Below are 17363 nucleotides of genomic sequence, written 5' to 3'. Positions count from 1 at the left end.
TACATGGAAGAAGAAAAATGTGCATATGAAGGAGTCATCAAGAGCATATGACTTGCCTCTATGTGGTTGATCAATGAATTGTCAAATTTGAACCCAGGAATCCTTTTGTCACTGCACACCACACCCACGTCTTCTGTGTGCTTGCAGTCAGCGACACCCCAACCATTGGAAGAACAGGCTGCCAGGGTTGCCTCCTTGCCAGTGCAGTAGACATTGTCCAACCAGATGGGTCCTGAAGGAAGCAGAGCAAAAGAAAACACGCACCATGTCAAAGTAAGTTTGAGTCTCTGGGAGCACCAACGTTTTACACGGACAGGTCTGCTCACCCCGTTTCTTTACTTGACTTGCCTTTACCTTTTGTCCCCAATTTTGGTAACTGTACATGGCCATCAACCTATTTTTATTATGTTGATATTGCAAAGAGTTCTGGGCCATCTGGATTTCCTTAATTGAACACGATAAAGATAGAAATCAGATTTAAACTCCAGATGCCACATGGTATAGTGGAAAGAACACAGACTTTGGATACTAAGCTGGTGTTGAATTCTGGCCTAGCCACTTAGCTGTATGACCTTAGTCTACTAAGTCTCTTCTTTCTCATCAGTAAAGTGGGGATAATAATAAAACTTGAATGGCAGGGTTGTGGATTAGAGAGGGTATATATCATGTGCCTAGTTTATTTTTTGGCCCAAAGTAGGCATCAAAAATGGTAACTATGATGATGATAGAAACACTAGTGGCATAGTGGTTAAGAGCTACTACGGCTGCTAATCAAAATGTTGGCAGTTCGAATTCACCAGGTGCTCCTTGGAAACTGTACGAGGCAGTTCTACTCTGTCCCATAAGGTTGCTATGAGTTGGGGAATCGACTTGACGGCAACGAGGTTGGTTTTGTTTTTTATGATGATGATAATTTTAGCTATATTGACTATGGTACAAGCCTGAGCCCCCTTCCATTTGCAGCAGATGCTGAACTCTGACCCTTTATGGAAAAGCTAAGTCTTATGTTTTATCAGCTATCCTGCAATAGAAAGACTGAAGTTCTTAAGGCATTTTCATATATACATTACCTCCCTTGACCTTCCCAATACCTCAGGGAAGAGGCTGGGCAGGTGTTATTCCCATTTCACAGATGCAGAGCTCTGGCCCAGGAAGGACAACTCATGGGTACAAGGGCAGACACATGAGGCCAGAACCCTGGTCCCTAATGCCTGGGTCAGTGCTCCTCTCACTTCCTCCACTGACTCAGCTTAGAACAAACTACAGAGCCACCTCCTCACATTCAGGAAGGCAGGTGACAGCAGGGCTGGGGGGCAGCCGGGCGATCTGCTCATCTCCTGTTCCTTTACCTATCTTGCAGTAAGTAGAGAATTCAGTGTGCAAAGTGCCAGAGGGCTTTCAAATAGTGATTTTTACAAATGGCTCTAAAAATAAAACAAAACAAAAACCTTACATTTTTCACAGGGTTCCTTTTAGGAACAGTACAGTGGAGTCAGATAAACCTGGGCTCAAGTTCCATCTGACATGGACTTGGGCATTATGCAATTTAGTCAACAACTGATCAAGCCTGCTTCCCCCTGCTAGAGTAAAAATGATACTCATTAAACAAGTTGCCATAGAGAATTCAATGAGATAATGTATGTGCCCAGTACATGTTCAAACTCCCTTTCCCATTTTTTCTTCCAGTAAACCAGAAAACAAATTCTATTGCTTCCAGGATGTAACAAAAAAGCAGGTTAAAACCAGGGCTTCGAACCAGTTCTTCCTGGTTTAGTCATGGCCGAGGAAGTGAAACAGGAACAGACCCGAATTTTTAAAATTTGGGTGAACTGGAATGATAACTGGACAGGAAAAACTACGGATCAAAGCCCTGCTAGAAACTTAACCTCCGTTTTAGAAAACAACGTCAGCATACATGTTGCATAGCAACCAAATCTCTCACCCCTCAGGGTCTGTGCAGTTTGAAACAGCGGGCACCTCTCAAATATGGTGGCCAACCATGCTGCTTTGAATATGTGTCACTGTCCACAGTCCTGCCAATAATCCAATCTCACACATCAGGCTCCTAAAAGGGCCCACTATGCCTCTTCTGAATCTCCCACTCCAGGGCTTTGACCCGTAATTTTTCCCATTCTGTTTATCGTTCTAGATCATGCGAATTTTAAAAATTCAGGTCTGTTCTGGTTCCTCTTGGTTGGTCATGATCGAACCAGTTCAAACCAGTTTGAAGCCCTAGTTAAAACACTCCCATTATAGAGATTAGAAAACCAGGAGGAGAATCTGAGGCTCTTCAAGCTCAGGGAGGGCACAGAGCCAATCACCTGACTTCTAAGGCTCTGCTGAATGTGTCTATCGTGATGGATGGCTGGTCCAGGCTTAAAGTGAGGAAGCCTCAGACATATTGTAGGGAACAAAGAGCTTATTGAAAACATCTGGGCTGAGGTTTTTCCAACTGGTTTCTCAATTTGGCCTGGTTTCCAAGCTGTCAAGCTCCAGTGAAACATACATTCTCCAATCGATTGCCGTCTCAACAACAAACCAATGTTTGTCTTGCTAAGTGCTAGCAACGGAAAAGACCCTCCACGTTTGAAGTAGGGCTTCTTCCTGTAGTAACACTGCTGAAAGGACAGAGGTAGCAAAAAGAACTGGTGTCCAAATTCCATTTGCAGTGAAAGAAAGCACACTAGCTAAGGAGATAGAAAGCAGGCTGGTAGAGATACTGCACAGCCTGCTTTACTGACTGATAAGGAACATTTGAAATTAGCACCCTGGAGCACTAGTGGGAGCTAAGCTACCCAAAAGAGCTGCTCACTTATGTAGCTTCAATGGACCCACAACAATCGTACCCCTACATATGTTCAGCAGTCCCTGGGTGGAACAACCAAAAGGTTAGAGGTTCAAGTCCACCCAGAGGCATCCCAGAAGAAAGGCCTGGTGATCAGCTTCCAAAAACTCGGACATTGAAAACCCTATGGAGCACAGTTCTACTCTGGCACACATGGGGTCACCATGAGTCAGAACGGACCCGACAGCAACTGGTTACATATGCTTGGCCAATTACTTTTTCTTGGACACTGGAAACATAAATTTCTACTTAGGCCAAGACAGCATCATCGTGCATGGTACATTAATTTGGCCTGATTTAATGAGAATAATTTTTCTGTACGCTTAGTGCCTGGTATGAATTGAATTGTGTTAGTCTGGCTAGCCATAATTCCCAGTATTGTGTGGTTATCCTCCATTTTGTGATCTGATGCAATTATCCTATGTGTTATAAATCCTAGCCTCTTTGATGTTAATGAGGCAGGATTACAGGCAATAATGTTAATGAGGCAGAACACAATCTACAGGATTAGGCTGTATCTTGAATCAATCTCTTTTGCAATATAAAAGAGAGAAGTGAGCAAGAAAGGAGAGGGACCTCGTTATCACCAAGAAAGAAGAGCCAGGAGTGCAGCCAGTCATTTGGACCCAGGGACGTTTTACTGAGAAGCTCCTAGACCAGGGCAAGATTGATGACAAGGGCCTTCCCCCAGAGCTGACAGAGAGGAAAGTCTCCTCCTAGAGCTGGTGCCTTGAATTCAGACTTTTAGCCCCTTAACTGTGAGAGAATACATTTCCGTTTGTTAAAGCTGTTACAGCAGCCCTAGATAACTAAGACAGTGGTCATTAACTAGACTGTCTTGGACCGAAAGCAACTGGTTTCTGATTCCGCCTGCTGGAATGGAGGGTGGTTTTAGGCACAGTTCAATAGGCGCCAACATGTAGCTGTGAAGAAAGTAGTAGCTTTAATAGATGAGGCTCAAACTTTGGACACAAAAAAATAGCCAATCAGAAGCAAACCTTCGCTTTACTCTTTCCATCCACTTACTCTACAAAACGCCTTTCCTAATGAAAGGAGAAGAGCTATATAAACAAATTAACAAAGCATTTAGAAAACAAAGAACATAAATAAAATTCCACTTGAATGACAGTGTCTTCCCTGGGCTCTGTCAGGACAACGAAAATAATTCAGCTTAGAAACTGGGGGCCACTGTAGTTATCTGGGGCCTTTGTCACTCTGATCTGAAGAATGGGGGCGGGGGTAGCTAGGAATGGGCTCAACCTGGCAGGCAAAGAGGAACAGGTCAATTCTACTCACCAGTTGGATCATGTTGTTGTGAGAGCCACACAGGCTGTATGAAATGCGACAGCTGGCCCTTCTAGAACTCTCTAAAAGGACCCAGGGTTTACCTGAGCTCAGAGGTGCTTGAGGAGAAGAGGCCTGTTGGCAAGCAGGTGGGAAAACCCCGGGAAGCCCCTGGGGCGCTCTCTCTGGCTTCATTACCACAACCTGACCACTGCTGCACAGAGACAAAAGGTAAACCTCAGGGGAGGCTGTGAACATAACTCCTGAAGGGGCAACCTTTATGGGATCAGCTGAAGCATTCACAGTTCATCCACAGAGCCTGGCTTGCAGATTAAACCTCCTTGTAACACACCATGGCACCAGTCACATTCTGTGGTCACTATATCAAGTACTGTTTTGCTGTTTTTTATATTCTCCCAAATCAAAATTTTAATAAATTAGTCAGCTAATACTGACTGCATGCCTACCATGTATCCAGCCCTGAAAACCTAGACTGATGCTGATGCAATTCAAATATATTTATTTTTGAAGCCATTACTTAGATAAACCAGTTTAAAAAAAAAACACTTGCTGCCAAGTCAACTCTGACTAATGGCGACCTTGTGTGTGTCAGAGTAGAAGTGTTCCCTATAGGGTTTTCAATGGCTGATTGTTCAGAAGTAGGTCACCAGGCCTTTCTTCCAAGGTGCCTCTGGGAGGGCTCAAACTTCCAATGTTTTGGTTAGCAACCAAGTGCGTTAACCATTTGCAGCACTCAGGGACTCCAACCAAGTACAATTTTATATAGGTAGCATAACCCTTAAAGTTGTGGAGATAAGACAGTTTTTCATTTTTTTAGCACTTACTCTCTGATACTTCTCCCGTCATAATTCTTGATGATTTCAATATCCATAGATGACCCTTCAGGAACCCTGGTGGCATAGTGGTTAAGTGCTATGGCTGCTAACCAAAAGGTCCTTGGAAACCCTGTGGGGCAGCTCTACTCTGTCCTATACAGTTGCTACGAGTCAGAATTGACGTTTTTTTTTAGATGACCCTTCCAGTACTCTTAGCCACTTAGTTCCTTTACCACCTCTCTCAAATCACTTTTCTCCAGCCTACCTCAGCCACTCTCTCATGCTCATGACTTAGACTTGTTATTACCAATAACTGCATCCCTTTCTCAATCTCCATTTTAACCAGGCTAATTTTACTCTCCATACCACGCCACCATCTTCCTGGCATGTGCCTTCTAGAATCCCAATCCCAACAGAAACTCACAATCCTTTGATCCTGGCAGCTTTTCACAGTCCTTCAACTCCTTCATGTTATTCCTTTTCTCCTTACCCAGTGTAATGATTGGTTTTGTGGATGCTGTTATGGAGTACTTACATGTGATAACATCAGCTGGCTATGGGTAGAGCAGATTACCTTCCACAATGTAATCTAATATAATCAATCAGTTGAGGGCCTTGGGAGCAAAAAGGGAATTTCCCTGGGTGTATTCTGCCTCCAGGCTATAGATACTTTGGCAGAACTCGAGTTCTTCCCGTCGCCTGACTTACGGATATTGTGAGGCAAGCCTGCGGGAGTTTCTAACCTGTTGCTTGGCTAATGGATTTTCGACTTGCCAGCCCTCCACAATTGTGTGAGGCAATTCCTTGAAGTAAATATCTACCTGTCAATCTATCAATACATTTATCTATTTCATTGGTTCTATTTCTCCAGAGGACCCTGACTGAGACACTGAGATTCCACACATCATGATTTTAATTGCTCCCTCGCATATGCCCTCTGCTCCCTTGAGCTTTTTTCCCTTCATCATCCTTGGATGGCAAATTCCAACCCAGGCAAACCCAACTCTCCAGCTACCCTCCCCCATGCCCACTTCAGGGTAGGTAAACATGGATGGGGAAAAAACACAACCGTAATGTCTGATGACAAGTAAATGTTAAGTTTGGGTAGAAATAAAATAAACTTGTTTCTGAAAAAAGTCCACAGTCATTGGAAAGTACTAAAATAATTAGGCTTAGAGAGCCTGAAATAGAAAACATAAATCTGAAGTTACCTCCGGATCGCCTAGCAAGCAGGATAAACATAGATGTGGAATTATGTAGAAGTGTCTGAAGTTTTTGTACATAAGACAGGAAATGAGGTTTTACAGCCCAGCATCTGCTAACTTGTCTTTGCTGCTTTTTTTCTCATCACTGCTAAGTGACCCAGTGTCAGCTTCAGAGAATATTTTACTCTAAGTGTGCTTTCTTGATCTTCTTACTTCAAAAGGAAATTTTCAACTGCACTGAGATGAGACATGTAATGTATGAGATGGCATTTCCTTTCTCCTATAATTTTATAGAATAACAAAAAAACAGGGTGGAAAAGACCATAACAATGATCTATATTTCAATGTCTTCTAAACCTATGCATCACAAACACTTGCAGGGTTTCAAAAAGCCAGAGTCCCAGGTGGCAGCCTAGACTTATTATGCCTGAGTAGCATGCGTTGGGGTCTGACGTATTTGCATTCTAAGCCACCAGGTGATTCTAATGCAGTCAGCACAACATTAATCCATTTGTCCAGGAGGGGAGTTCGGAAGGGCTGCTTTAACCCAGCAGCCAGACCCCTGCCTGATGCCTTGCCCAATGTCTCTGCCAAGGGGAGGAGCTGCCTTTACTTTACCAAGGGATGGGAAACTCCTAGCCACCTGTAATTTTTAAAAAATCATGCCCTTTGCCCTCATCTGCTTTCCCACTGAGGACCACAGACCGTTAGAATCTCAAGAGTTCTTAGATAGTCCAACTTCCAGATGGGGAAACTGAGGCCAAAGAGAATAAGTGCCTTCCTCAAAGTCATACAGTTAGTTAGGTCAGCACCAAGACTGAGCTCGAGGCCTGGGGCTCCAAGAAATTTCCATCTTTCAAAGCTCTTGGGAATTTTTTTTTAAAAAAAATTGATTTGAACCTAATAAACAAGAGAAAAACCCAAAGCAACTCTGTTCCCCTCAAGCTAAGGTTAGAACTGTGAGTTCTACTTGGGTAGGAAGGCAGATAGAGTCAGGGACACTAACATATTGGGAGCCTTTGTGAGAAACACCAAAAGGCACTCCCATGAGTGCCTTGGTCCCATGAGGCCACTGGTCCCATGAGAAACCAATTTAGAGAAGGCACTACTTCCCCTGGGCAGATGCAGCTCCAGGATAGGTCACATGACGCGGAGACAGGCGCACAGGCTGATTTCAGCTCTTACCTAGAGAGACCACACTGTCCTGGTTTGCCTGGGATTGAAGGATTTCCCAGGATGCGGAACCTTTAGTGCTAAGCTCAGGAGGTCCTGGGCGGTGGCCACTCTGCTGTTACTCACCCCCTCTCCCTCCTACCAATATCACCCTTCCCCCCATCACAGCACTACCCCCCCCCCCCCCACCCATTTCTGCAGGGCACAACCTGTACAGCCACAGAAGGCGGCCCTGGATGGAAGAATCATCAGGAATTCATAAGCTAGTAATTGCAGCTTCCTTTCTTTACCAGGTTAACCTCATGTAAGACCGTTCCCATTTCCAAAGCCCAGAGCATTTTACCTTCCCCCTTGCCATAGGAGGAGCTGGCAGTCCAGGACTTGGCCTCCACATATCCCAGCTCCCGGCAGACCACGTGGGCAGCGTGAATGGAGAAGTCATCGTCGCACACAGTGCCCCACTCCCCGTTGTAGTACACCTCCACCCGCCCCTCGCTGTGCTTCCTTTTCTGCCCAGCCAGGCGCAGCTGGATCTTGACAACATCGGGGGGCACCTGCGGCTGGTGGTACTCAGGAGCCGGCTGCTGGAGGTACTCAGGGTAGTTCAGCCAGCTCTCATACTGGGCCAGGCTCAGGAATGGTAGAAGGGAGAGAACAGCCAAACAGCAGCTGAGGCAGGAGCCTAGAGGCAGTGCCATCTTTGTCTTCTGACTAGAGGATCTGATGGAAGAGGTACTCCGAGGCAGTTAGGAGGAGCAGACAGGGCACAGGGGAATCAGCAGAGGTTTCCTGGAAGAGAGAAGAGATGCATTAGAATAGGGGGTGTAGGGCTACAAAAATCTACAGAACATTCAGTGATTTCATACTCCTTTGTTTAACATCCAAGGCTCTTCATGGTATAGACTCCAACCTACCCTCCTCTCCCACCATAGGTTTTTGGCCAGACAGGTCTATGAATTCCCACCATTTTGCCCACCCACCTTCCTGTATCTCTGAAATGCTTTTGTTTGAGTAGGTTTCCTGCAGGAAATGGCACACTCAAACTTAATTTGAAGAGAGTTTAAAAAAAAAACTGTTTACAGAGATGTGGGCAGAGTTCAGAGAAACTGACAAAGGAGAGTGTAATATTCCAAGGCTGGCAAAAGAGGGGAGCTGTTACCACACCTAGGCTTGAAGGGCCAGAGAGAGTGGCTAAACGAAGAAGGGCTACCTGTTAGGAGCTGTGTTCTTCAGAAAAGTGTCTCAGGGCCAACCCACAGCAACCCAGCAGGAAAGAATCGGGGGGAATAAATTTCTAACTTCATTCTCCTGTCTTCTAATCTCTTTCTGGTGCCTCTTATTGGGTAAATCTAACTGGATGCCAAGGACAAAGAAGCCCATTGGTGTAATCTATCTAGGTCAACCACCAGGGGATGATGGAGAGGGTGGGCAGCAGATCTGAAGGGGCAAACAGAAGATATTCAGCATACTCTTCTTCTTCATCCTGCCTATTTACTTATATCTTCTCATTCTCCAAGTCCCAGCTCAAATCCCACCTCCTTCGTGCAACATTTCTACTGAACTAGCCTCCAAGGTTCTCTACTTCCAATGTAGGCTTATTAACTAGGCATTCTTCTGGCCTTTCCCAGATGCTTCCATATCCTCAACTAGGTTAAAAACTTCTTAAGGGTGGACTTGCATCTTACTCTTCTCTGGCCCCTGCAGAGTAAATGTTATAGGCTTCAAGTAAATGTTTATTGAATGTGAAGGTGAACTGGTTCCAGAGACTGAGCCACTAGTGAAATGTGGGGTCCAGGAGATCCACATTGAAGCTACTGTGAACTCTTCGGGTACTCCTATGTAAAGTATCCTTCCCCCTTCCAGTTGACGTGGATGGAATGGCCTCTTCAAGGTGCTGAGAGTAACAATTCGAGGCTTTGAGAATCTCTTTCTGCTTGCTCATGGACTGCTTTCTCTCTGCATACCTTCTTAGGGCCCTTCAAACATGGCAGCATGTTGCCCATCCATACTCCTGATCTTATTATGCCTTACACTCTGGACTACAAGACAGGTGTGACCCTCACACAAGGAGGCCAATGGCAAAAGCTCTTAAACAGGGCTTGTCTTTAACTGACCTGTGGTTTCTGTAAGCAACAGCTTCAGAGAGCAGTCCTGAGGCAAATCGCTCACCTTTGGAGAAGCCTAGGATGCTCTGGTGAGGATTCCATTCCTGTTCATAGTGTCTCCCTGAAGGGTGCAGGGGGCTGAGACCAGCCTGCTCTTTGCACAACTAGGACAGGGCCAAGTGGCATGTCATCAGGCCAAGGTGGACTGGCACAGCAGAGTGGTGAAGAACACACTCTGGAAGCAGACCATCTGAGCTTGAGTCCTCATTTTGTCACTTACTAGCTCTGAGACCTTAAGCAAAATACTCCTCTACACTTTAGTTTCCTTGTCTATAAAAGGGAGTAATAATCATATTTAGCTTACTGAATTGCTATGAAGATTAAATGAATGGCACATAATAAGCACTATAGGAGTATTTGCTAAATAAAAATTTAAAACCCTCAAGATTAAATGAATGGCACATAATAAGCACTATAAGAGTATCTGCTAAATAAAAATTTAAAACCCTCAAGGTTGTGGTCACCATACCCAGGTGGAAACTACTTCTAAGAATTCCAGAATGAGGACATGTAGCAAAAGATAAATACTTGGCTCGTGTGCCTTGGGCCTTCAATAATTCAGAGAGACAAGAAGACTATCTTAAGGGACTGCAGGTTAATCTCATGGAAGAGGAAGTAGACTTGGGATATGGAGCCCTAAAGGGCAAAACCAGGATGAGTAGGCGAAAGGTAAAGGAAGGCATAATACATTTTTTTTTTTAACCAGGTACAGAGAGTTTGACTAATTGTATTCCTCAGTTCATGGCACATTACCATCAAGGGAGGACTGTATAACTTGCTTGTAGTCAGAGCTGTCTAGAGCTGCCCCACGAAGGGATGATCTGTCTCGGAGAGAGGGGGTTCCACGTCTCTTGGGATATTCAAGCAAAGCCCAAACACCACATGGCAGGTGCTATGGCAGGGACACCAGTGTTGGACAAGAAGTCAGAACTGAGGACTTTGAAGGCCCACGGGTTTCACTGGAGACCCAGCAATCCTCATTCTGTGACTCACAAGCAAGGACAGAAAGTTTGGGGGCTCTTGTGATAGCCCCCTTCAGACCACAAGCCTGACAAACTAATATCCAGCTCTGAAGAGAAACATCCATTGTCTCTTCTGCCCTGGCCACAAACTTCTTTCTCATCAAAGCGTATCTGCACCCGCAAACGCATCTATGCCACACAATAACCTTGAAAAGGTAGGTATTGTGATTCTTATTTTAATAATCAAGAACCAGAAAGGATTAGGACTTTACAAACATTACACAGTTAGCTCAGGCAAAGCCAGAACTAGTCACGCCTAAGCTATAAAAAAATCAATGACTCATCATCATGTATAAATAAGATCCAAATTCACAGGATATAAAAGCCTTTACAATTTGGCACACAACTACATTCCTAGCTTGAATTCCAACTACATTTCTCTCCCTTCCCTCACTCCAGCCCTTTACATGTCACACAGCCAATCACATTAGCCTACACTTGGCGTGAGTTTTTCCTCTTAGATCAATGTGCCTCTATCCCTACCCTCTCATTCCCTACAAACAGCCACAGATCACAGTCCTATGCATTCTTCAAGGTTGTCTTCGCAGATTCTCCTAATCAGAACAATTGTCTCCCCTGGTTCCATTTAAAATAGCATTTTGCTTGCAAGCTTTACACTGTTATCATGTCTGGCCTCCCAGGGGCAAGGACCATCTCTTTATTATTTCCATACAGTAATAAGTCTGCTTCTGGCTATGGCAAACTAGCTTGTACTGGACAAACCTCCCTGCCAAGAACAGCTAGAAAAAGTGGATAAAATACTAAAAACATGTATTCGAAGACACTGGAGAGCTACCGAGGCAGCAAGGACTCAAGAAGGCAAGAATCCAGAGAGATAAGTGTGGCGAGGTGAGTCTGACATTTGTTACTGCCTTTCCCATTAGGGCACCTGCTAATGCCAAGGCAGTGGTCAAGAGGCTGAGAAGGTAAACCAAGCTCTAGGCAGCCTCCTGGGACCAAGGAGACAAAAATTTGAGTTCAAAGTCTGCCAAGGAGGAAGGGTCTTGTTCAACAGCCCCAGGCTTTCAGGTTGAATCTTTGAAGGGCTTCGCTCTAGAAGTTAGGGCAAAGAGTTATGTGCCACATGTTAGAAAGGGCTAATAGCCACATAATTAGAATACCAACAGTGAGAAAGAAAAGTATGAGTAGAAGAAGTATTTAAAGAGATAATGGATGAAATTTTTCGAAAATTAATGAAAGATGTTAAGTCCAAGCAATATCGTTTACAAAGGAAACTATACCTACGAACATGAAAAATCCAGCTACGGAAAATCCAAGACAAAGAGAAAAAATTTAAAAGCAGTGAGAATATAAAAGGCATATTACCTTCAAAAGAACAATAAGACTACCGCTGACCTCTCAATAGAAAAAAGGAAACAAGAAAATGGAATGACATATTCAAAGTACTAAAAAAAACTTCAAATTCTGTATTCACTGAAGAGAATAAAGGTGAAATAAAAACATTTTAAGACAAACCAAAGTGGAGAAAATTTGCCACCAGAAGATCCACAAGAAGGAAATACTAAAGGGAGTTCTTTAGGCCAAAGAGAAAATAATTTCAGACTGAAGTCTGGAGGTGTAAGAAGAAATGAGTTATGAAGGAGAAAGACAGATAGGTAAATCTAAATGAATAGCAACTTTGTAAAACAATATCTGGTGGTGTTTAAAATACATGCATTATTAAAATATGTGGTAACAATACCACAAAAGAAATTAAATGAAGCTGAAGTGTTTTTAAGTTTCTTGCATTGACTAGGAAATGGCAATAGTACTATTTTCTAGTAGAATTTAATAAGTCTACATAGATTTTTTTTTTTAAATAGATGTGCGTCATAATTTTTATGGTAACCACTACTGACCAGTTGCCATCAAGTCGATTCTGACTCCTGGTGACTGTGTGTGTGTCAGAGTAGAACTCTGATCCATAGGGTTTTCAATGGCTGATTTTTCGGAACTAGATTGCCAGGACTTTCTTCCAGGTAACCATTATAAGAATGATTAAAAAACAGTAAGAGGAGACTAAAAGGTAAATAAGGGGTGGAAATGATGGAATTATAAAAAAATTTGATTAATCCAAAATTAAAGCAATAAAGCAGATAAAAAGAAATACAGAATAAGTGTCACAATAGAAAAAATAGTAAGATGGTAGATTTAAACTCAAATACATCAATAATTAGTTAAATAAATATTCTAATTAAAATACAAATATTGTTAGACTGGATTAAAAAAAATCCAACTTCACATAGGTTAGGCTATAGCTATTCTTACATACATATTAGTATGTACAGCATGCATATTCATATATTTAAGAGCACAAAGGGGGCATAGTCACAGAAGCTGCCTAGACACATTCAAACACCCTGAGGGACTGAGTTACTGGGGCTGAGGGCTGGAGACCATAGTGCTGGGGGACATCTTGGTCAATTGGTATAACATAGTTCATAAAAAGAGTGCTCTACATCCTACTTCGGTGAGTAGCATCTGGGGTCTTAAAAGCTTGCAAGTCGTCATCTGAAATACATCTATTGGCCCCATCCCATCTGGAGCAAAGGAGAATAAAGAAAACCAAAGACACAAGTAAAATACTAGCCCAAAAGACTACATGAACCACAACATCCACCAGCCTGAGCCCAGAAGAACTAGATGGTGCCCAGCTACCACTACCGACTGCTCTGACAGGGAACACATAGAGGCTCCCAGACAGAGCAGGAGAAAAATGCAGAACAAAATTCAAATTCACAAAAAAGACCAGACTTACTGGTCTGACAGACAGTGAAGAAACCCCCGAGACTATGGCTCCCAGACACCCTTCTAACTCTAACACTCCCAAAACTCACCTTTCAGCCAAAGATTAGACAGGCTTATAAAGCAAACAGTGACATACATGAGGAAAGTGCTTCTTAGAGCAATCAAGTATATGAGGCCAAATGGGCAACACCTGGCCCAAAGCAAAGACAAGGCAGGAAGGGACAGGAAAACTGAATGAATGGAAATGGGGAACCTGGGGAGGAAAGGGTGGAGAGTGCTGACACATTGCAGGGATTGTAACCAATGTCACAAAATAATTTGTGTATAAATTTATGAATGAGAAAATAATTTGTTCTGTAAACTTTCACCTAAACCACATTGAAAAAAAAAATCAATAACAGCTTCAAAACAAAACAACAGCAACAAAAAATAATCCAACTTTGTATTTCTTACAAAAGACAGACATTAAATCTATAGATGGAAAAAGGTTTAAAGTAAAAGGATGGAAAAAGATCTACCATACACATATAAACCAAAGAAAGCTATGGTTTGCCTACAGAAAAATCAGTAAATGCTCATGGATTGAACTAACTGGGCCTAGGTGACCTGACTTTAATTCAGGGGGTTTTCACTCTTGTACACTATCTCTAAGGAGCCCTGGTGGCAAAAGAGTTAAGCACTCAGCTGCTAACCAAAAATAGCTACAGCCTAACCTATGTAAAATTGGATTTTTAAAATCTAGTTTAACAATATTTGTATTTTAATTAGAAAGACTGGCAACCTGCTCCTGTAAAGATTTTTAAAAATCCATTACCGTTGAGTCAATTCCGACTCAAAGTGACCCATACAGGACAGAGTAGAACTGCCGTTTAGGGTTTCCAAGGCTATAATCTTTCTCCCAGTGGAGCAGCTGGTGGATTCAAATAGTGTTGGAACCACCAACCTTTCGGTTAGCAGCTGAGCACTTAACCACTGCACCACCAGGGCTCCTTTTCCCGTAAAGATAACAGCCTAGAAAACCCTACAAGCCAGTTCTACCATGAGTTGAAATCAACTCAAATGCACCTAACGGCAACACTGTCTATATCCTCACTTTACAGACGTTAAAGAGGTCAATGATTTTCCAAAGGTCACACAGAATTACAGAGTTAGGACAAGTATGAAGCTATTTTACAAACAGTTAACATTATAAAGTGCCTCCTATGTTTAGGCACTGCTCTCAACACACTGCATGTATTAGTTCACTTAATGAGGTAGGCACCATTATTATCCCCAGAAGGAAGCTGAGGCACAGAGAGGTTGGGAAATTTGCCTAAGATGATGGTAAGTGACAAGCCGCGGTCTTAAGGCAGGTGACAGGCTGACTTGGGCTGTGTCCTTTATGAACATGCTTTACTACCCCACACGCCCCTTCATCTCAGCTGTGGAAGATTGCTTTGTCAGGAGGCTCGCCAGCCCACCCTACCCTGCCCTCCCCTCCCCTTCCAGAAGATTCGGAGGCCTCTCTAACTCCAGATTCTCTAATCCTGTCTCAGAAACAAACAAACAAACAAACAGAAAGTGCTCTTGCAATTTTTAAAAAGATCAATCTCTGGATTTGCATAACCATAAACTGCTCCACCCATCTTCTGGATTCCCCAGCCTGTGGGAATGCCCAGTGTTCAACTCCTAAATCTGTCCTAGAAAAGTGCTCCTGGTTTTGCTTCTTTTGTGGGGCCTTCCCCTTACTCCCTTCTCTGGGGAATTGTAACATATTAGACCCAGCTGCTTCCCTCTCCTTTTAGAAATAACCTTTTTTTTTTTTTTTCCTTATTGCAAAAGTTTTATAAGCTGGTTATAAAAAAATTGGAAACTACAAGGAGAAAATAATTTGCAATGTTTCTGTCAGAGGTAATCATTATTAACATTGTGGTGTATACCCACCCATATCCTGTACATATTTCCCTTTAACAATTTGAATCATTTACTGTTTCTCACAGTAACACATACTGTTGAGAAACATATGAGAAACATACTGTCAAACGTGAGAAAAATTGTTTCTCACGTTTAACAGTATATTGCAAACATTATGGCTCATTGACTATTCTTTTACGAGATTTTTGTTGCATGGTATTCAATCTTGTGAATACATTATTACCATTTTTTCTAAATTTTTACTGCTACAATCATTGTTGGAATGAGTATCCCTGTAGCTAAAGCTTTATGCAATCTTGGGATAAATTCCCAAAAATGAAAATGCTGGGTCTAAGGGTCTGTAAAAAGTCAACACTTTGGCAAAATTATGCTAAGTGTCTTCCAAAATGGCTGAGTCAGTTCACACTTCTGCCAACACTCTGTGGGTTCCTCTACAACCTCAGAAACTCTTGTCTGTAACCATATTTTCAAACTTTTCTCAATTTGATAGGCAAAAAAAAAAAAAATGGTATTTTGTTTTAATTAGTTTTTTTTTTTTTTTGGTTACTGGAGTCCCTGGGTGGTGCAGACAGTTACGGCACTTAGCTGCTAATCAAAAGTTTGGCAGTTCAAGGCTACCCAGAGGCGCCTTGGAAAGCAGGCCTGGTGATCAGCTTTGGAAAAATCAGCCACAGAAAACCCTACGAAGCACAGTTCTACTCTGACACACGAGGTCTTCATGAGTCAGAATCGACTGGACAGCAACTGGTATTTGTCTTCTGTTACTGGTGAGGTTGAGCATTTTTCCCCACGTTATTTGGCCACCTGTATTCTTTTTTTTAGGAAATTATCTTTTTAGATCTTAATCTCTTTTTGTATTGAGGTGCTCAACTTTTGCTTATTGTTTTAGAAGATTTATTTTCACTTTGGCATCCATCCAACCCTCAGAAGTGAAGAACTGCCAGGTAGAAGCCAATGTCCAAAGCAGGGTTTCCTCTCCTGCGCTATCCCTCTCCACAGCCAGCACGCTCTTTCCGCCACCCCTTTAGCCCAGAGGCCTTGCCTGCTGCTCGCCAGCGCCAGTTTCAGTTCTGTATTTCTACTCCACACCCTTGGTGGGAAATTCCAGCTGCTAGGAGCCAAGGGTGCCCTATAGGGAATCTGTTGCCCTCCAGCATGGCCCCACTATTCATAGCGACCACTGTTGTTCACAAGGTCTGGGCAGTCTTACGGCCCTGAAGATCCCGTTTAGAACCGAAGACACACCTGGCGGGCAGCAGGTGAGGTTTACATCTCAGCAAAGCAAGGTGCAGGGGCCGTAGATCGCCCACCAGGAACTCCCCTCCCCTCCTTGGCCCGGCAGTGCTTTGCTGGAGACCGCAGTGCGGCCAGGCTGGGCCAGGGTTGCCAGAAGCAGGATGAGGCAACCCTTGGGTGACTCTTTCAAGCCAACAAAGGACTCCGATCCAGGAAATCCTTGGGCTTTCGTGCTGTTGGGGCACAGGTGCTGGTGTTCTTGGCATATGAGCGCCCGCCGGGGAAGACTGCGCAACCCAAGGGCCTTGAGGCGCCTGAAGCCCCGCTGCTCAGGAGGGGGATGTCTAGGTTTCCTGGGAGCAGATATTCCCATCTCTGCGCACTCTCCTCATGCAGAGAGGGATGCTGCTGTGAACGGAGGGACCTAGCCGGACCCAGAGACCTAACAGGTTCCAGGCCTTTCTTTTGCATCACTGTGGGGTGGGTTCCAGCCACCAACCTTTAAGTTAGTAATCCAGTGCAAACCATTTGCACCATCCAGGCACCTGGTTTGAAAACAAGCTCTACCCAATGATCACAGATCAAAAGGCCCTTGAAGTGAAGCGGTTACAGGTTGCCTTTACTTCCTCACCTTCCACTGTGTGGGCAACCCTTCATTCTGGTACCTAGTGGCACCATTTGGTTCTCTAGAGACATGGGTCTGACTTCTGCCTCAACCACTTCCATGCTGTATGATTTGGGGGGCAATTTACTCTTAGAGTTTCCATCCCCTCTTCTTAATGTAGAAATAACCTTCCTTACAAGTTTGGGTATGTGAATATGTATGGGTGAGTATGTATGTACGTGTGCGCCTGTGGAGATAAAGTGAGATGATACGTGAGAAACCTTAGGACACAGCGTAGAATCATTCATATTACTTTTTTTCTTTCCTTCTT

The 17363-nt window shown here is 43.6% G+C and overlaps 1 protein-coding gene across 2 annotated transcripts in view; it reads right to left on the bottom strand.

Moving 5' to 3' along the window:
• Positions 1-17363, bottom strand: part of LOXL2 (lysyl oxidase like 2) — a 121263-nt gene that overhangs the window by 76199 nt on the left and 27701 nt on the right. For both annotated transcript variants that reach the window (XM_049865242.1, XM_049865243.1), the window contains exons 2-3: positions 7687-8132; positions 57-232 (exon numbers count right to left, since the gene is read on the bottom strand). In XM_049865242.1, the coding sequence (XP_049721199.1) occupies positions 57-232; positions 7687-8041 (531 nt within the window). In that variant the 5' untranslated portion in view covers positions 8042-8132. The remainder of the gene's footprint in view (positions 1-56; positions 233-7686; positions 8133-17363) is intronic.

This window comes from Elephas maximus, chromosome 22 (assembly GCF_024166365.1).
Source record: "Elephas maximus indicus isolate mEleMax1 chromosome 22, mEleMax1 primary haplotype, whole genome shotgun sequence".
In the NCBI taxonomy this organism is placed as follows: Eukaryota; Metazoa; Chordata; class Mammalia; order Proboscidea; family Elephantidae; genus Elephas; species Elephas maximus.
The sequence above is the reverse complement of the archived record's forward strand: the minus strand, read 5'-3'. Positions and strand labels throughout refer to the sequence as shown.